Source organism: Orbicella franksi, chromosome 10, assembly GCF_964199315.1.
Source record: "Orbicella franksi chromosome 10, jaOrbFran1.1, whole genome shotgun sequence".
Lineage (NCBI taxonomy): Eukaryota > Metazoa > Cnidaria > Anthozoa > Scleractinia > Merulinidae > Orbicella > Orbicella franksi.
The window spans coordinates 25,359,819-25,381,637 of NC_138154.1; the positions used below are offsets into that span (position 1 = coordinate 25,359,819).

General features: G+C 38.8%; 1 protein-coding gene across 1 annotated transcript; it reads right to left on the reverse strand.

Annotated features, from left to right (window-relative positions):
- Positions 1-2,677: 2,677 nt before the first annotated feature.
- On the reverse strand, positions 2,678-20,022 carry LOC145499355 (uncharacterized). The gene is made up of 4 exons (XM_081478873.1): positions 13,766-20,022; positions 10,228-10,491; positions 9,318-9,404; positions 2,678-7,125 (listed from the first exon to the last, which is right to left on the reverse strand). The coding sequence occupies exons 1-4, from the start codon at positions 13,821-13,823 to the stop codon at positions 4,184-4,186; spliced, it is 3,351 nt and encodes a 1,116-aa protein (XP_081334999.1). The 5' UTR covers positions 13,824-20,022; the 3' UTR covers positions 2,678-4,183.
- Between the last annotated feature and the right edge of the window lie 1,797 nt (positions 20,023-21,819).

Sequence of the window (21,819 nt, forward strand, 5' to 3'; positions counted from 1 at the left end):
AAGTCTGCGTACGAGCCAAGTGGCCATCAGGCCGGAGCTTATCCCGGTTTCTGTAGCATGAAGCGACTAGGAGTATTTCCACTCCCCCCTGGATGGGATGCTAGTCCATCGCAGGGTTACCCCCAGCATTAAGTTCGCCGGTACCCATTTATACACCTGGGTGGAGAGAGGCACTGTGAGAGTAAAGTGTCTTGCCCAAGAACACAACACAATGTCCCCGGCCAGGGCTCGAACCCGGACCGCTCAATCCGGAGACGAGCGCACTAACCATGAGGCCACCGCGCCTCCCAGCGGACTAAATTATCAGCACTGAATAAATTTCACGGAGCACACAGAGCCATCCTATGGCGCTTGTGAATAATCCAATTCACAGTTTTAAGATTTAGTGGTCTGCAAGCGTTTTTATACCTAATTTATTCGCTCCTTCAGTTATAATTTAATTTCTTCTTTTGCTAGTTTTAAAAAAAAGAATAATTTAGAGACAAAAACGCATGCACACTGCACTAATTTATAAAATTCCGATTCGGCCTTTACAGCCGCCTCTTCAGACCCCCGCCGGATGGGGCCTTTCTTTATACCGGTAGTGGGTGGGTGGGTGAAGTGAAACCACCCGCTCAACGACTGTGTTCCCGCAAGTGCACTGGAAATGCAGATGGATGAGACTATAAGGGATACCAAGAGCGTCGAGCACCGCCAACTTTGAAGGCTGAAAATAATAAGACATCTTGTTTGCGTAGTGAAAAGAAGTAGTTAAATTATTTTCATTTTGATCGTCGGATGTCCAGTAAAAAATAATTAAATATATTTTTTGGTCACCATTTATTCGCACTGTTAAATTGTTACAAATAGACCCGGAAGTGGCCTATATTAGAGACTATAAGAAGTTCTCACGTTTCTCCTAGGATCGTCCGGTGAAAAGCTTAACTGAAAACCATGAGAAAATAAACTGCGTTTTACTTGTCGGTCGCCACCTCCTGGCTGGAAAAACCAGGCAATAGTCGAAGTCTAGAGGCGAGCTCTTACCATTTATTTGATCAAGCTATACGGACCTATAGGTAAAGACAATATAAATTAGTTCTAATTCAATTAGCTGAATACAAGTCACAGGAATCAATGGTAGTTAATATGTTATGAGAATTTGAATTTTCTAATTCTAAACAATTATTGGATGAGGTTTTTGTGATATCCGGAATAATCAAGGTTGAGGTAAGTGTTATCAGCAGAAGGCGAAAGCTGAGGCTGATAACAATAACCGAGACTGATTATTTCGGACGTCACGAAAACCGAATCTAATCATTGTTTTATTATACATTGTTTTAAAGAAAATAACGACAAACGCATTACCGCACCGAACGCAGTTTATTTTCGACAAGCCATGTTCTTACTTCGCTTTCCGTAAAGTTAAAATTGCTCTTGGAAGTCATGCATTGCGCGCGCAACCTACAGATTATTAACTAATCTGCTAGCAGATTAGTGAATAAACTGTAGGTTGCGCTGTTTCCCAGAATTAACTGTAGGTTTTTAGCCAATGAGAAGACAGATGGTGACTACAGTGTATAACAATAAACAATTATTGGATGAGGTATTTGTGATATGCGGAATAATCAAGGTCGAGTTAGGGGTTATCAGCCGAAGCCGAAGGCTTCGGCTGATAACCCTTACCGAGACCTTGATTAAATTTGGTAACAGGACTGAGTGGAGTCCAATTCGGTCTGTAATCATACGAGTGATTAACAAAATCGGACGACCGCGAAGCGGGAGTCCGATTTGTTAATCACGAGTATGATTACAGACTGAATTGGACGACACGATGTCCTGTTACCAATTAATCAAAACTATGACAAAATTCGAGAAACGAACAAACCATCGATTGATCGCTGAACGATTAAACGTCGTTATGAGTGCTGAAAAACACAGCAGTTTACTCAACAAAGTGCACCGCAACAGCGCGCCAAAATGACGCGTACTGTTCAATTACAAGAATGACGCGCGCACTGTCCAATTAATGCTCAAATCGGGCTGCTGATAGCCAATCACGTTCGAGAATTATGTTATAGTTTTGATTATTCTAGATATCACAAAAGCCGAATCTAATAATTTCTTTATTATACATTGAAAGGAAAAAAAATGGAAATCATGTTTTGGCTTCTTCACTGACCGCAAGCAACACAAAGAACGCGAACTTGACATGATTACCCTTAGAAATCATGCACCGCGGTCATACATGACATGATTACCCGTGACCTTGGGTGTCCTTGACATAGTTATTATATAGTCTGCAGTTATGACGTCACGGGCGCTGATTTCGAAAATTCACCGTACGCTTTTGGCCAATCAGAAAAGAGATCGTGAGTTCAATGTATAATAAACAAATTTATTAGAACAAAAGAAAGTGTTTACATAAGAAAAGATTGAACTCCCACGGGATTGGTGATCTTTGGATCTTTGACCCTTTCACTAGGGTAACTCTTGCACCAGGGTAACCATTCCTGCGTTTAACCATGGCCCAAAAGCCCTTGCTACGACCCTTTTACAACTCGTTCCTGCTAAATTTTGTTTTAAAACAAGATACGATGATGGCTTGTTTAAAAAAAAACCACTAGCGAATTGACGATTAAACATTGCATTTAAAAGTTCTGTGTGCTTACCGGAGCATATCATATTGCTCTCGACAGTTCACGAATCCTTCAGGAAACAATGAGGGTCCAACATATGTTTGGCAGAGTTAGAGCGTAAATGAGGGCGGGATACGGGCCAGGATGACACGACTTATAATGGCGGGATCAAATTATTTCAGAGGGAGCGGGATTTGCTCATTTTCAGTGACAGATGAGATGCAGGATAGTTTTAAACTTGACGGCGGAATGCGGGATTAAAAACGGAAAATCACACGTTACAGACGTTACCCGGAGAACTGCGAACCTAACCGGGCGGGATGAACATTCTGAGTGGGGCGGGATGGCGGGATTGAGCCAAAAATAGTAGCGGGATGCGGGATTGAAAAAAGACTGTTGGACAACACACAACAATATTATCGCGTGACAAAAACTAGTGAAGCAAGCCTGTGGACGGAACAGGAATGGAGAGAAGGCAGGCTAATAGTAGACAAGTACCGTAAACGACAAAAATGGAACTTTTGCCCTTCCTTAGGCCCCGTCCACACTACGCGGGGGAAATTTGACAACGGAGGTTTTACTCTGAAATCGCATCAAATGTTTCTATCCACACTACGCCGGAGGAACGTAAAAACGCAATCATCGGTCATTTGGGATTTGTGTTTGAGGAAAACTTAGGCAAGGAAATCTCATGATTATCAGGACTATATCGATGACGAAAAGTTGCGTTTTCAAAATATTTTCCGTCCACACAAAACGCAAAGCAGGCGTTTTCAAATTCTTCAGGTTTGAAGAGCGTTTCCGAAAAGCCCCGTTTTCGTGACGGATTAGTGACGTATGGACCGTAGGCCAAACCGTAGAAACAGAGATGCCTTTTCAAATTTCTCTGGTGTAGTGTGAACTGGGCCTCAGTTATTGTTCCTTGTTGCTGTCACCATAATTAGCATTTTAAAACCTCTTATTCAAAAACCAACAGAAATAGTTTCAGTTTGACAACACATTGAGAGCTTTGTTTCCTTCGCATTCATTTTACAGTACTTAAACTAAACTTTGTTTCTAATTTTGCTTGAGTTCTCTTTCTATAATTATTCGTCGATTTCATATTGTCATGATTATACTGACGATGACAAACGAAGTTTGACTAATCACTGTTCGAACCGAGTCCTGTCTCATCCTTGACGTCTGTAGAAGTCTCTAGTGAAGTAGATCGTTTCCACAAGCTAAGTGGTGATTTTCTGAGTCTATTTTTCCGGAATTAAGGAAAGTTCCCCGCTCAGTGCAGCTCAAGTATTCGTTCAACTGAAATACGGTTCCCAGCGGAAAGACCTGTCGTCCCAGTAATGCACGATATATCAGCTAAGACTTTGCCACATTACGGAAACATCTGTTTCTGGGAGGAATCTAAATCCGTCGCCCATTTACAAAAAACAAAACTAGCTCAACTTTGTTGATAAAAGCCGCTTTCATGTTTTTAGCTAAAAATTTAAATTTCGAAAAGCTGCTATGAAAATTATCCCATGGGGGTGGTCTAGGATCACAGAGAAAAACAGTCTGCAAATCACATTGCATCACACCGTTCTAGGAATGCTAACCATCGTCATCATCGTCGTCATCATCTTGTCATCAACGCCCCTGATAAAGATATAAGGTAGTGCTTGCTGGACGATGTCTCGAACATAATTCAAATCTTCCTCAGAATGACTAGTGTTGTCAACATCAAGAACCTGAAGCTTCTTGAAGTTGATGACGTGTGGCACGATAGATGTTATGGCGTGACCGAGAGGATTGTCGGACAGGTGAAGTTCCTGTAGATCAGGAATGAACTGAAAACTCTCCAGCACACCACGTAAGTCATGTTCATCTATGTTTAAGTCTTCAAGATTTAACTCTGTCAAATTGGGGAAGAAGCGAAAACTCCTGAAGAGTGGAGCAAGACAACCTCTCACGTTGAAATCACTGAAAGTAAGCCGCTTCAACAAAGGCATTGTTTTGTTAAATCTGCCAAACAACGTCTCCATTTCCTCAGCTTGCAAAATGCCTCCATCCACACCAGTTAACATGAGTACTCGTAAGGTCGACATTTCAGGAAGTGACTGACCGAGCGCCTTATTTACTGCTGGAGTCAGAATTATTGCATTAAGTATCAGTTTTTCGAGAGTCTTGTGTGTGATACTAGGAACCAATGTGTCCAGTGCTGCAGCACAGCAGTGTCTCAGGTTAAGGTTAAGAGCGATGACGCTGTTAAATCTTGGTAACAAACTGGCAAGCCGCACTGCTCCAACTGATGTAAGATCCACACCAAAAAAGGCGTCAATCGTCAGAGAGCACTTACTGGGGTTTCGCACTTGTTCCAACAGATAACATATGGAGTCATCACCATCATAAACTTTAATCCTACTCAAATGCTTACAATTTCTAATGACTGCACCAAGAGCTTTAGCTGTTTGGCTGGTCAGGTGACGACAACGCAGAGAACTTAAGAATTTCAGAAATGACTGTTCTGAACACAAACGTGCAGCGTTAGACGGAATAGAAATCGTAGTAGATTCCGTAAATACTCTGGCAAGGTCATCACACAACAGGAAGAACTCGGTTATGTAAAACTGAAACTGGCCATTACGGAAATAAAGGACAGGATAAAACTCGCAAAAGCAAAGCCTTCCCAAATAAAACTTCCTCAGGAAGTCTTCAACTGTGAGAACGTCAGAACTATCTGTTACTCTAAGTAGCGTCTGCAAACAATTGAGAAAATCAAGTGACTTGTACAATACTGAGTCTTCAACGCAATTGTAGAAACGAAATGGTAAACGGCTTTCATCAATGAAACTAAAAACACAATTATGTGCTAGTCTAATCAAGACGTTAACATTTGGCATAAGCTCAGAAAGCGGCCTATCTCTGGTGACAAGGATGACTCCATCAGTGCAATCTAGAAAATGACTTAAGAGTTCAGCTTGTGATTGAACTTCTCGAAAGGAATCGTGAGCCAAGTTACTGAACCTCTCATGCCTATCAGTGACGTCACATACAGGCACGTCAGTCTCGGTTTCTACGTCCGGTATCGTCTTTGATAAATCCAGTGTTGGGTCAGAGATTCTGACTGACTTCAAGTGTTGAAGTATTTTCATTGCTCCCTCGTCAGACAAACCACAAACGAACTGAAAAACATTCTCCAAGGCAACACAGTTCTCCAAGGTGGCGGCGTGCTGTCCAATTTCACCAAGATTACCTTTAGGGACACAGCTGTAGATAAGGTACCACGCCGCTAAGTATTCTTGAATACTCTTGTGGATGAAGGATACCATTTCCATTGGTTCTAGACTTGGTCCGTACTCAGAAAATTGAAAAAGGCCAACAATGACACCCTGTTCGCCACGCACCTTTTCAGACAGTTGACCAAACTCGAACACCAGATCGCCTTTGAGAAGACCTACCAAAGCCACCTTTCCAATTTCAGCGAGAATCTCCTCGTAATCCGCTTCTTTTAGTTTCCAGGCCATAGAAGAGGAGTGCCTTCGGTGGCTGTGCTGCAAAATGTGTTTCACAATCGCTTGATACAATTTAGCTTTACGTTCAGTAAGTTCCATCAACTTCTGCCTTTCTTCCTTCCACAGCAAGCAAAAAAAGAGGCTCAGTAACGGAACTCTTGCTAGGTCATTAAGCTTACTCATTCGTAGGAACCTCAATAGGCCATCCACCTCTGTTTGGCTATCCAACATTTTTCTCATGAAGTCCTCTCTATCACGCTCATTAAAGCCGGTGATCTCGGCTTGTACGTCGGCAGATCCGCGTATCTCATCTCCCATTGAAGGTCGAGTGGTTACCAACACTCTGCAATCTCTCAAAATATTCCCGTGGAATATCTTGTAGATTTCAGAGTCGCCTCTGCTGCCATACCTTTTCTCTGCTTCGCTACCGGTGCGGTACTCGTCATAGCCATCAAACACAAGCAAAATTTTGTCTTGGTTCTTACGAATGTAACAAAGCAGATCGTCGACTGACTTTTCGTCGTCCTCTGGGAAGAGACCAGAGCGTCTTACCGCTTCATTAAACGTCTGGCACTTGGATACTTCTTTGAGATTCATAGCAAGAACGAGGTCAAACTTCCTCAGTGCATCTTTGCGTTCCTCGCCCATCTCCGCCTCTTGAAGATTCGACCAATCCACAAGCAGCTTCTTAACGAAAGTAGTTTTTCCAATCCCAGTCTCTCCTTGCACGAGAATTCTCTTTGCTTCACCTCCGTTCTTTGTCTTCTCAGTGAAAATTTCAGTGTAATGGCTCAGCTCCTTTTGTGATGACCCGGCCGTGGTTTGTTCTTCTTTCTTCTTTTGTGATGACCCAGCTGAAGTTTGTTCTTGTTTCACCCACGACAGTCGAGTGTAGATCTGTTCAAGGTCCGCCTGTAATACTGAGGACCAAGCAGTGGTGGGCACCTTGGCTGTTTTTTGATAATGCTCTGCAAGTTTCCTCTGACAGGCTTTCACGTCAAACATTTCTGCAGGAGGGGCCCCTGATGAGACAAAACATAACGAACTGAGATAGCTACAGCAGATACATAATAAAATACAAACTTTCGTAGCGCCATATGAGTGGAAGAAAAATAGTCGCGCTTATATTTGAATGGGACTTAAAGTGTTACGTGGGAATACATAACCATAGGTGCACATAATGTGTTTTAAACTCTCTGAATATAACGAAGTGAAACACGCAATCAGATTAATAAAAATTTTTGAAATATTGCTAAGACCTAAAAAAATAAAACCACCCTAACAGTAGGAGGCTTTAGAAATATGGCTAATCAAATAGTGACGAGTGAAATGAGGAAATAATTTCAGGAGTATACGATTTAATAACCTTTTAATATTGTGGGTGAAAAATTACGTTTACAATCCTGGGCTTTTGACTTATTTATTTTATAGAGAAATTTCGCGCCAAACGTTGCCATGGCAATTTTGTAATTTCTCCTGTTAAATAATTATTAATAAAATGCTGAAATTTTGCGCCAAAATTATGGAGTAATTTGTGACCTATGATATTATCGAATAAATATTTTTGTTACTGGAGGGATATTTTTCCTCTAAGATTTGTGGGTCTATTTTCTACGTGTTAAGGCAATTTTACGGTATTGATATCTTCCATAACATAGTGATTTGAAACTAACAAAAATTAAATCAATGTAATCTCGGCCTTGATATTGAATTTTTTTTTTCGGGTAAGGCCATTCTCTGTTTTTTTCTCCGTTTAGCGTCGTCCGACCGACCCAAGTTTTTGGCATTTTCCAAAAAAAAAAAATTGTAACGACGTAGTTAAACCATTTTTTACTTTAAATAATTGTTTTAATCTGAAAAGTGAGCATAGTAACAGCAGAGAGAAAAACGGGAACAAAAACAGGAACATTTTTAACAGTATATTGCTTAATTTTCCAATAACATCAACCAACTTTTCCGCCATATTGATTCTGGGTTCATGTCTTGTTGTTTGCAGGCTCCACAGCAATGATGCTGGGGTACCAGGCCTCTTATTCAGAGAGTTCTTGTGACAGACCCAACATCAGGAAACGCATTCGACGCTAAACGGAAAAAAAGGGAAAGAAAAGGGACGGCCTTAAGATGAAAAAAGCCCTAACAATGCACTACGCATGGACTTAATTGGCTTCTAGCTTCTGTTATTAGTTTATAAAATGGTGTTTTCGAGCTGACGGAGAGGAATGAAAACATGGTCCTCAAATAGCACCGACAAAATTATGAATATTACATTAACTTAAAATAAAGAAGCATTTCTCGTTCTCCCAAACTTCCACTCGTGCTTCTATAACTCGATAGAAACACGGTACATGTTTACTATTTCTTAAATACTTATCATTCAAAAAGGTCTCTATTTCGCGTATAAAAAACGCGATGTGTTTAACTTTCTCAGGCCAACACCCCTCGGTTTCCAATATTCTGGTCTGGGACTCAGGGGATTGTTTAATTGGAATAGTCCGATGGCTCCCAGTTTATTCCAAATTCGTGTCTTATGGAGTACCTTTACAATGTCAAGCTTTCCACTAGAAGCTAGAGAAGAATATACAGGCCATGAAAATCTCTAGGTTTATACAGTAGCAGCGGACCCGAGATCAGGGAACTCCTTGATAGTTCCCTCTTTAACTTTGCACAGATCAGCCCACTTCCTTGGTCTTTTTTTCGCTTTTGGTTGAGAGTCATCAAGATAGAGAAATTGAATGAAGAGGATTGCTCTCTCCTAAGCATGCTGTACTGCTAGTCCCTCTGACAACACATTTTCCTTGCATTCTGCAACGATTTTGATTCACACTATCGCATGTTCGCATATATTCTTCTCAGAAGCAAAAGACTGTTAGTCCTTCGACGACGATGCCACAGGCCAACTCGTCGCATTCTTCACGATTCATCGGTCGTGGTCGTGGAAAAGGCCAATTTTACGGACTTTGACAATTCATAGAAAATTAATGGAAATAGCTAAAACGATAATTTTTTTGCAGTGGTGATCAGAAAAACAAGGCGATTTATATAAACAAAAAAAAAATTGGGGGGTTACTTGCATTTAGATAACAAATTAACACGAATAATACAAGACAGTTTTTAGTATTATAGTGAATTACAGCTAATATGCTGTATGTTAGTAGTTTATTGAGTAGATACCGTACAATTAAAGCTTGTTGTCATTGTTGTACCAGTAACAAACCTGCTTGGTCTGCAGTTGTGAGTCTGGGTTGTTTAGGATCCTGGGGACTGGACTGGAAACTGGGTGGTAATGTCCTTTTCTGCTTTCCTAAGTTATAAGAAATAGTAAACCATGATGATTACATCTCTTACTTTTTATGGTGCATTAATGAACTAATGAAAGGTGACTTGTAATGATCTCCCCCTTTCTGAATATACAAGCAGCAATTAATTACTTATATTTACAGTACCGCTCAAAAGTTAAGTGAATTACCACCATCCTCACAAGGTTCATCTCCTTTGGACGTGTCATTTCAAATGAAACTACTCTAATTACAAGGTGTATCTTTCTTCTTTGAAGTGCACTGCAAGTGCAAATGCTTTGTTTCAACTAAAACAGTCGTGTGAGCGATTTGAAGGGTTGTTTGTTTTTAAAGTTTGCAGAGTAAATACACGTAGCACAACAGGCGTACAAGTTTCTTTAATGAACATGCTTTAAAAATGTTTCACTCACAGATGTGTCTTTTGCCCTTTTATTTGGCAATGATTTGACGAACTGAGACATTTGAAACATACATTTATATATACCCATTTCTCGCAAAGATAAATTCCATACTACACAGATCAGTGACTCTCCAGAGAAACAAGTATCTTGTTCCTAACAAGGTGTATCTTGTTTCTCAAGAGATGTTAAGTGGTAACTTGCTTTTAAGCTGTAATGTAAACGTGAAAATGATAATTTGGAGTGATACTGACTGCCAACAGAAGTTGACAACAGTTTCTTTGCTAAAATTTTAAATATCATTACATAACAAGCTCGCATTTACATATGAAAACAATGTAACATGTGGAATCAACAACTACTCTTTTCAAATATATCTTCAAGTAGTCCCAAAAAGAAGAAAATGTGTTAATTCAGGTTGTTTTCTCACCACAAAATTCTTTGGCCAAGTTATTGAGACCTACGCGGTCATGACACAACGCATGGTAGAAGTCATGATAAGGTGTAGCCGAAGTTGTTGTGTTAATCCAGTGAAGTAACATCTGATGTGGTTTATCTCTTGCATTAGCTGCTATAGTACCCAGTACATCCTGACAAATACCAAGATGAAGTCCTAGCTTCTCCCACTTTTCACCAATCTTTCCTGCCATTTCATCTAGTTCACGGTCACTAGGTTTGCCATCTTTGATTCCAACTATGTGTAAAAGACAAGAAGCTTGCAGTTTAATTATTACAATCATTTTGGTTTCTATATTCACTTTGTTTTTTACTGCAAATATTATCACAGTTATAGTATATTTACATTCAGGACTGGTAGCTCAAATTAAGCTAACTGCTGTTGGTAATCATTTGTCTTTAATGAGACTGGAAGCTAAATGAACCGCTAGGTTTTCAAGTCACATGCCTCCAGCCCTGTTATGTCTAATTGTAGGACAGGAGAGATGAAGGGAGAATTTAAAACAAACTTGTGATAAAAAAAATCATCTATCCTTTCAGTGGAACATGAAATTTATTCATAACATATATCTAATGCTGCTCAGTACCAATGTGTCAAACAAGCTTCAACGTTCATATTTTTGCAAACAAAAACTAAATTTCCCACTCATTTGATCCTTTTTCTAAAACTGTTCATTCACAATTTTCTTTTTCCACACTTAGTGTAAGAAGTGAAATCATGCTTTCAGTACAGGAATTTAGGCTTGCCTCTTACACAGATTTCCCTTAAAAACTACAAAGACTACGTACAGAAGTCAAAGCCACAAGAAATCTACAAATTGAAATTAACTCCTTTTCTATTAAATGCAGTTCCATTCATTGTATTGGTGGCCAAGGTAATACCTAGCACAACTATTTATCAAGATTTCCTGGTTATAAATAGAAGCAATCAAGGTTTTCAGGAGACTGGTTTAAAATGCAATCTGTGGTTCTACTAAAATTAATTTGGGGGAGTTTGTTTTTTACGATTATAATTTGTAGGAACTAATTTTTGCAGTTGTCAAAGACTCATCTGGTTTTTCTTGCGGGGTGCTAATTTTTGCAAACTTCGAGAAGTCGTAATTAATTAAAACTAACACATTTTCGCATTTCGCATTTCGCAACATGTAGAGAAGTAAAACACAGTAATCCAGAAACCAGTGTCACTATATCACAACTACATCATGCTCTATTGTGGAATTTTAGATGCTATTCTCAATGGAGTACCTTATTAAGACGATCTTTTCCTGAACCTTCTTTTATTTATTTCTGAACATTTTGATTCTCATTTCATTGTTTTGTTTCTGAACAAAAAAGATGTTTTAAATAAATGGCAGCAACAAGATTCTACTTGTGATGTTTGTATGTACAATTTTGCCAGTGGAGTAAATTTTTGTGAATTGCAAAAATTAGAACCTGCAAAAATTTAGCACCATACGGTAGTACCTAATATACATGCACATGTACCTTGGGTCTTGGATTGGGTTTCTTGGTGTCTTACCCCTCTGACATTTCTATATTTCCAGTGGGTATTTCATGGACCCCCCTATCCCCAGAATTGCCAAAGGATGCTTTTAATTAATTAGTTGGTCCCCCACCATCAATAGCTAGTCATACGTGTAGTGCCCAGTAGTTATTTTGAACTGAATTTCATTAATATGCATGGTACAATGTACATGTAGTACTGTATGTGCTCATTTTAGTTTAAAAACAAAAACCTTCCAACAACAGTATGGATGTAAAATGGACTGCCTTTGATTTATAATTATTGCTCACATTAGCACTTATATTAACTAAAAGTGATTTCATTGTCAAATTGCATTGTGCATCCTTGCTGTGCATAATTCATTGAGACATTAGTATGCATAGGCAAAAGCATGTACAAACACAACATTATGAGATTTCTTTCAAACTAAGCTCAATATGGAAATGTTTGTTTCCTGCAAAACGAGCACAGCTTGACTATTCCATGCTTAATACATGTATATGTAAAGCAACTATTAGTAAATGAATCTAAATAAAGTTCTTATGAGTTCAAAGGGCTTCCAAAATTAATGTGGTCAAAGGCGACATAGAGATTTGCACAGCTTTTTCTTCTGCCATAGTTATTACAAATCAGTGACAAATTAAGGAATTTGGAAGAAGGTCCCTTAATTTTAGAGCTTCAAATTTAAAGCCAATTTCAATCCAGTAGGAAACTGATTGACCAAAATACACAATTTAGTTTTCAACACAAGCAGCTGTTTTCTACAAGTTTTTCTATATGATGTACATGTTCTGATCTTAGTGCTTTATGTACACTGTCAGCTAGGGCTGTTCAATGTTTCCCCTTTCAGTTTAAGGTAGGAAAGGTGGTGAGTTGACACCTGTAAGCCTAAAAGTTTAACTGTAATTTTAGCAAAAAAAAAACTGCTTCTGCTACCATTCTGCAGTACTTCATCGTCCTTGTAGGGCAGAATCGAGTTAAACATTAAAGTAATCAAAGGCCACCATCAAGCAAATTGTCACAGAGATGTTTCAATTGGCATGCACTAAAACCTGAAACACCAAAACAAAGCCACTGATGCAAAACCACAGAAACAACCGAAAAGACCGGAACAACTGGAAATATATAACAGTTAGAGGGATTCACAGCCTGAGCAATGGAACCTTGTCCTCAGGTTCTTCTTGCTACTATAATTTTTACTCATCTCCTATCCCACATGATAAACAAAACTCGTGTGAGCTGTTTCTACCACTGCTTCTTGTCTTTGAGACAAAGCATTGAAAGCATGGTTTGACTGCTTTGTGCTCTATGTCAATTAACCAGTTTATTGATGGAGAACATCTACTAGTAGATTCTCCCTGCAAAGAATCAAACATTTCTGATACAAATTGGCTGAGATTTCATCAGAATTAGGTTGAGTTATGATCACTTGGCTTATATGCATATTTTATAAACTTCACTTTGAATATCTATGGAATGAAGAGAGATACATGAATTTAAAAAAAGTAAACAGTATTTTTCCTCTTGTACAGACAATTTGTTTATGTTTTAAAGGATTAGCAAAGATCTGAATTTCATCATAGTGGAGCACTTGAAGACAAATTGATAGCAATTGACAAATTAAAGACTCTTTCAATCTGAAGATAGGTATAAATGGCAGAACACATTCTGCTTTAATTTTAGCAAAAGTTTTGAGGCATCGCTCTGCTCATCATTTAGCCCCGTGAGATGAGAATTAAAGAACAGAGATAATAAGAATAACATTTAGGATTCTATATTTGTAAACACTGTGCTCTAAAATAAACTGATGGCCTGGCCCAGGTTGGTAAAAAAGGTTGAAAACACTATATCCACTGGACTATCCAGTCGTGTGGTCTGTTTTGTCAAACACGTTTTTTTGTGCAAGACTAACCTGCTGGATAGCAATTGGTTGGGTGGATAGCATTATCCAGCCTTCAAACAACCAGGGCCTGGTTTCAAGCTTCTTCATGTTCATTGTTAACTTTACCTTGATGATGATCATGACCAGTTAACTCTTCTCTAAACGTTGATGGTCTTTTATCCATATCTGTTCAAGTTGGTGGTCTGCTTTGTGATGAGCCTACCAGAAAAATATGACAATTAAGGTTACTGCAGACCTTCAAGGGCCTATTTTGTCCAAAATTAGTTTTTCCACCAAATTCAAGACTTCTACTTTATCTGAATTTTCCAAAAAAAAATATTTTAAAAACTTAGAACACAAACGAGATATCCACAAAAACATAAATTCTTAAAACGAGTCAATTAACCGCAAACTGGATAAGCCAATTAAAATGTGTATCCCTTGAGTTGAGCAGTAACAATTTTTGCAGCAACTGATCTCATCCACAGAGTTGTATTTCACTTCTTTTGTTAATCCCTCACATCTTGCAATTTCTCAAACAGAAATCTGCGCTTCTGTTGATTGTTTTTGTCTCTTAAGTGATAGACTAAGTGGTTTTGCACGGTCTTTGCGTTTCCACATTTGAATGCAAGCACAAATCAGATGCGAATGTTTCATGGATGCCCTGCTGTAGCTTCTTCTGGCACAGAAGTTGATTGCTGCAGAATTACCAATGAGTCTAATTGCTGATATCTCACAAGGCAGCTTCTTTAATCGCTCCTTTCCTCTGCCTTGAAGTGTGTTTTTCCATGTTCTAGTAGAACAAACAGAGCGATGAATTACACTTTTAGGTTTTTTTTTTTTTTAAATGTGTAAATATGTGCACTCGTTTCTGCTTGCCGAGTAGGCCTGTTCAAGGCTATTCTGCTATCATTCCAATTTTTACCCTTTTGCTTCTTTACCATTTATCTGCTGAACAGATTCAGTTTATACATGTAAGTTGCTGAATGTTTCATGGCAGACTTCACTACTCCAGATGTAAGATAAAAAGATATACTGTACATATGTAGATTTATCAGCTTTTAACAAAACTTGGCCAAAATGTTAGTCAGATATTAGCACACCAAAGTGTGTGAGGCTTTTGCGAAAATCAAGAAAATATTTTTCCTGCGACGTCCCATTGAGTAACAGCAGTCAGAAAATTTTCTAGGGATTTCCTAACTAATAGAAATATCGAAAAAGCCTCATACACTTTGTTAGCCCATCATCTCCTGATTAATAATGTCCAGTCAGTTTGGATGTCTGCGGTAACACAAAGGCTGGTGATTCAGTTTAGCAAGTACAGTCATTTTTGAGTTTTAAAGCTAGCGTGTACCTATCAAAACAAAAATAGCAGAATATTTTGTCATTTTTGGATTTTACAGTTAATTAGCTTTACAATGATATATAGTTTACCGTGGTTACCTTCAGAGCAGAGCGTCAAGGAAAGTATTTCCCTAAAGGTACCCCTGAAGATCTACATTGTGTACAGTAACCTTAAATTTACAATCAGTTTGTTTGCAATCATGATATCTATTTGTGACTAACTTTGAAATTTCACTTACGCCAGCTTGTTATCATCGCAAGTCACTTCTACATGTGTACAGTGTACACAACAATAGCAAACAACAACTACAGTTAACTGCTCTTTCTATGACTATAATAGTAAAGGTCCAAGGATTTCACGGTAACAAACGCTTTCGCACTCTAAAAGACCTACACTGACTGCATTGCCCAACAATTAACTACATGTAAAGGCTTCTAGTAATTCTAACAGGGAAACAGATAGAGAGGGAGACTGCATCTAGAGGAGGATACAGAACAAACTATGAAGTCAAAGGGTCAATACTAGACACAGATGGAGCGACTGGCAAGGAACACAGGGGATTGGAGCGGTTTTGTCAGTGGAGTACACAGGGTTCAGATCCAGTCAGAATTGTTTCCAGTACTATATGTCGTTACCATGTTTTAGGAAATTGGTAATCAATGGAACCAAAACTCTCTTTCTCACATCAGCACTTTGCCTACTATCAAATTGTAAAAAATATTGATTTCATTTATTTTTCAGTGCATTTTATCTAACTATCATAGACTTCTTCAGGGAGTTTTACAAATGTATGCTAAACACCTGTATTTAAGCCATACTAGTAGCTGTTTTGAGGGAGACAAACCACAAACTATAAGGCTTGGCCAAATTTTTACAAAAAGGAATAGGCAAAGTGCTGTGAAAAATTTTTGCGAAGTGCAGCTAAGTTGCGAGGCCACAAATTTAGCCAAAACCATGGACACCTTTTTTCATTAGCGATAACATTGTCGTAGGAGAACAAATGCACTATACATATACATGTATGTATAATAGGCCCTTTGCATGATCCTGTCACATGGTACAAAATCACACATGCTGGGACACAAGTTGCTCAGTGGAACTTACAAAACAAAGCAACTCGTACCAGTCCACCTTGACCTTGTTTTGGAAGTCCCACTGTGCAACAGTAAAACTTTCTTGGATTAGCAAGATGAATTTCATTGCCAGCGTCACTGCTCAGGTACATTGTATAGAGAGAACACTGTATACAGTATTTACCCACTGAGAACACTTTGTTCTGTTGAGAATTATAATTAATTTAATTAATGAGTAATCAATTTTTGTGCACGTTAATTTTGCTAGTTCTTTTACTGTTAAAATCAGTTAAATGTAAATTCCTGTAAATATAGTGCAAATCCAAGGCCACTTAATTTTGACCTGGGCAACTAACAAAACAAGGAAACTGGCCTGGCTTGCCACCAAGCACTGGAGCTGATTTTCAGCCCTCACCTTTATTACAAAGCGGTGATGATGCAGGTAATGCAAATACACTGTATACTGATTAGGAAGTTCTGTAAAACATACATGTAATTCATATACTATTTGGTGGATCTGGGCTTTAATAGTGAATATTTGTTCCAAGTTTCCTTCAACAGTGACATCACAAAAACAACTAACCAATGCACTACTTATAATCTCTTCAAACTGGACCATTGTGAAGAAAGCTTTTAAGTAATTAACATTATAACTGATGAAGCAGGGATGCCTGATCAAATAATTCAATACATTAGTAGTAACTAATGCGAGCCTGTCAAGGCACTAAGCTAAGATGCTTTTAACTTGCGAAGATAAATTAAATTAGAATTCTTGAATAAATCGCATTTGAGGCATACAATGTATTAAACTCTATTAATCAGGAAATCGTTTGAACATAATAAGCTCAGAAGTATTCAGAAACACATTAGCTTCATGTTAAACAAGTGTCCACAGGGCCGGAATGTGGGCAAAATTAACAACTGTCAGTAAGAAACCTCTCTAGTAATAAAACATCCAGTAATTTTTAGCTCATATTTCTGCATACCAGTATATGTATTTGTTTTGGCAAATATTCTCAATCATCATATGACTTGTCTACAAAGATTGATGAGGACCTTTCATGTAGCCTGAGGGCTACAAACAAACCCAAAGATCAACACAGTGGATTCATTAAGGGCCGGGCACTGGGCAAATTGACCGCCTGTGAGCACAACTTTGCCTGGCTGTTCAACTCTGGGCTTTCAATGCGGCTTTTGTGAATAAAAATTGAATGCAAGTTGCTTTTCTTTGATTTCTGCATGCGCCTTCCCAAAAATAAAACTGAAATTCATTTTAAAAAAAGAAAATCTCTTTATTTTATTACTTCCTTGACACTGCTCATGTATCGCCCCATGATTCATGGCAAAAGGAAAATTGATTGATGGTCTACATGAAAACCCATCTTGAAATCTCCAAGAATTGTGATGGCTACCGGCAAAAGAACGATCGCGCAATATTTTCCTGTTCGACCTCCGCCTGAGAAAAAGTCAAGAGGTAAGTAGTGATTTAACCATTTCTTTTCGGAATGTTGAATGGCTAACTTCACGCTCAGTGAAGAGTGAAATCTTTTCAACAGCCAGTTAAGTTTATTTTTGCACTGCCAAGATTTTTAAATATGATTAAGCAATGTTTAACACATGCAAATATCGAACTCTTTTGTTCAAGGCAATTTCATGTGTAGAGTAGAAACATTTCAAAATATTTTGTATAGACAAAATGTTCTAGATTTTTTGTTCAAAAAAAGAAGGCAATGAACGATTGTTATTCATGTTCAGTGAAGAGAGAAATATTTTCAAAGACCCGATTAGTTATAAGCTTATTATCGTAGTACAGGTGATTTGTAAACAACGTTTAACACGTGTAAAACTCGAACTCTCTTGTTCAAGGCGAATTTATAGCAAAGGTCCGAATCATTTCAAATTATTTTATATAAATAAACCTTTTCAATTTTACACAAAATTCGAAGAAAGGATTGAACAATCGGTTCAAATTTTTAACTGGTTGCCTAGCATGTGACCAATTTCTTCCCCGTTGTATGGGTTTCAAGTTTCAGTTTTATGTAAACAACAAACCAGTTTGCATGGAAATATAAGCTTGAATATTATTCACAGACACAGACATGCTGCTGCTTGTGCGTCAATTGCTAAGTTATTGTTTGAAAAGTCGAGTTTTAGATATACTACGAGCAAACCGTATTTTTCTTTTAGTCTGTCGAGAATGGAGCGAAAAAAAAAAACAAGGACACGCGAAAGCTGGAGGCGAGGCAAGGCGAAATTTTTTTTTGTTCCACGACTACGTACAAGAAAATTATTAAAATAGGGACTGCTCGTAGTCTAAGTTTTAGACTGTTAAGATTCACTCCCAAAATTTATTCTCTCCGTGCGACGGATAAAAAATCGATTTGCTGTAGTACCCAGTGTCCATTTCGTATGTTTTTTTACTTAATGCCCTTCCCATTTATGTGCCAGGCTGCTAAATCCGTATGCCCTCCTGTCAGAAATCTTAATGAATCCCCTGTCAACAACTCTTTCAACGCTTAACGTGTGATAGCAATGGTACAATGTTGCCATTGCAGAGTAAAATCTATCTGACACCGCCATCTCAAGGAATGGAACACGAGATTATTTCTTCTAACTGAACATCATACTTTTCATTTAAGTCGGCTCAAACGGTTGATATTTTCAGTTATAAGATGGCTGTTCCCGAAGAGGAAGCAGGCTGTGGGAATGATACGATACTTTATTTTCGAAACATTTCCCGCCTGTGTATAGCTTTCATGATGTAACATTGCGTGCCTGTCAAGCTTTTGCCTCAATATAGATTTTATTCTTCACAAGAACACATGTAGTCTTCGAGGCAAATGGCTTGTTGAGTACCAATGAGTTAGCCTGTTATATATATTTATTATACATTGAACTCACTATTGGCAACTCTTTTCTGATTGGCCATAAGCATACAGCGAATTTTCGAAATCAGCGCCTGTGACATCATCCAACTGCAGATTATACAATAATCATGTCAAGGACTCTCAAGGTCATGAGTAATCATGTCATGTATGACCGCGGTGGATGATTTCTAAGGTGTAATCATGTCAAGTTCGCGCGCTTTATGTTGTTTGCCGTCAGTGAAGAAGCAAAAACATGAATTCCATTTTTCTTTCTTCAAATGTATAATAAAACAATTATTAGATTTGGTTTTTGTGATATCCAGAATAATCAAGGTCTCGGTAAGGATTATCAGCCACAGTCTTAGGCTTCAGCTGATAACCTGTACTTCGACCTTGATTATTCTAGACATCACAAAAACCTCATCCAATAATTATTGTTCACTATCATTCAGCCATCGAGATTTTAATTGTAACAGCTAGCACTTCTGAGCAACTCCCCATCACCATTGTTCTTTACATTTCGGGTTATTCGCTTGTCATCTTCCTCTCTTCAAAATGAAGGAACAGAAAATGTTGGTACAGATAAAAATGCGTCAGCTGTAGCTTCCAGACAGAAAGGAGTGAAGGAAAAAGTTGATACCGAGGATTGACAAAAACCTCACAGACACTCGGCTGGAAACTCGAAGTGAAACCACAAATTAAATACGTTTTACACTGCAACCGAACTAGAGAAATAACAGGATAATTTCACCCAAACATTCTATCAAAACACCCAACATAATTTCAGGCAAAAACGATGGACTTGTCGAGGCCAAGGCAAGAGAATTTGAAGCCAAAAGAAATTTTCAACATTCGCTTCAAGGCGGAAGTGATTAGACTTCCTTTGCAACACAGACGAGAGCATTTCTACAGTTAAACTTCACACAAGTAGTTACTGTTAGTATACATACCTGGCAGCTTTAGATATGATCATCAAACAACAAGTTGAAGAGAATATTTTGCCCAACTTACGTCGCAAACCTTCCAAGCGTAGCAAGCGCTTCCATGTTGTTCTCGTCAGCACAAATTTTCCCTTTCGCCAGAGACAGGGTGTCTCGTTCCAGGCTCCAACGGTTGCTGAGTAGCCTGCTAACAATCTCGTTCCCAGAGCCTTCGTTACCCTTGTCCAGCGGAACGGGAAACGAATCTGCTAACGCAGACGTATTTGCGGCCAAGTGACAGCCGGAAATACGTCTGCGTACAATTTAGCCTGGGAGCTTGTGTATTTCTATGGTTGGCCATTCGTTTCAAAATTACAACAGGGTATACGTGGGTTTTTCTGCCGCGTATACTCGTTTACATACGTTACGTATAGGTTTTAAACCTGTATATACGACCATTTAGATCGCGTATATCCGCATTTTTAAAGGCCCACATATTTGCGTAAACTCAAGCGCGGGGACATGCGAAATAAATACCCAAATATATGCGTCCTACAAAGACCCATATGTACGCGTGCTAAAATGCGCGCATACGCGGGTCTCATAAATTACGTTGTATATGCTAGCACGAAATGTGCCTTTTGAGAGAATGGTTGTTCGTGTGTGACAGCAATGAAAATTACTTTAACTTAGGTGGCGGCAGTGGTAAAATGCCTTGTTTTGATCTATCTGCTATGTAATTTTTGTAACTGCAGCTCTCCAGAGACTGAACTTCTAGAAACAGTTATGCGTCTTTTAAATGGCTGTTCAAGATTTTGTCCTCACGCTGATTGTCGTGAAGTTACTGTGGATTATTCTGTACATCGTTTAGCTGATTCATTGGACAGAGGTGCCCAAGCGAATGCTGAGAGGATACGTCCTCTAGAATCGCTGGTGAGACAAATGCAATATTTACTACTTAGATGGGAAATGTTTGCATTAAAAGAAGTTTCATGCACCTCAGTCCTCCCATCAGGGTTTTGTCAACTGTATCAGCTTCTAATGGAAGAGCGGGTCGTCCAGCCTATGAAATATCATTATCTCAAAGGGAGTTTTAGGAAACAATACGTGATTTTAGTGTAAGTCCTATGAGTTTTCACCAGTTAATTCATCTGGTTGGGTGTTATCATCAAATGTGTCCCTGACAGCTAGTATTTCCAGTATTACATATATCTTATGAAATCACTGTGTACACCCACATTTGTTGACGAGTCCAGTGGCCCTCTGTGCGTACAGGATTATTATTGCATTAACTAGGAGGTTTAACTGGGTGTTAATTCTGGAAAGAAATATGTAATGCAAACAGAACAGATCGATTATGATGGTCGATTCCAGGATGCCATTTTCTGCCATCTGGTAGAACAGGGTATAGAAGAACTGACCGACTCCAATGAAGACTTCTCTCCAAAGACACTCAATTCACTGGGTGTGTACAGACAACCCAGCATAGCTCTTCCTACCCCTAAATTTTCATCCCCTTCGTCTGAACACACTCTAGAGGGCAATCCATAACTTTGCACAGCAGCTAAGAAGAGAGTGGAGAGCGAGCCCAGTCGCAGCAGAATTGTTTGTTGCACAACTTAAAGTCTAAAAACGGCAGTGTAGTCCATCAATGTGCCAGAGAGAATTAGGTCCCCTGACGCTGTAAACACGCCTTGTGAGGGTATTGAACCACCTCGTAGGCCCTTCTGGGTCAGTTCGAAAAAAACTTTCCCTTACACGCTGACGCTGAACATAGATATTTCTACTTCACAAATGAACCAGCTTGATACTGATACCAGAATTGGGAAACCCACGTCAGTCTTATTTCTCGAATGATCAGTTCGTCTAAATCGTATAATAACATCGACTGGAGAATTACTGAATGTTTCTAACTCTACGCCAAAGAGTGGCTCTGGAAACTAATCTTGATATCTGGAACGTTAATGTATGAATC

What these genes read in the sequence shown, in the direction of transcription:
- LOC145499355 (XM_081478873.1), bottom strand. Translation starts at nt 13,823, where the DNA reads ATGGATAAAAGACCATCAACGTTTAGAGAAGAGTTAACTGGTCATGAT. An exon ending in TGGTCATGATCATCATCAAG is followed by an intron (nt 10,492 to 13,765) that starts GTAAAGTTAACA and finishes TTTTACACATAG; the next exon opens with TTGGAATCAAAGATGGCAAA. An exon ending in CTTGGCCAAAGAATTTTGTG is followed by an intron (nt 9,405 to 10,227) that starts GTGAGAAAACAA and finishes CTTATAACTTAG; the next exon opens with GAAAGCAGAAAAGGACATTA.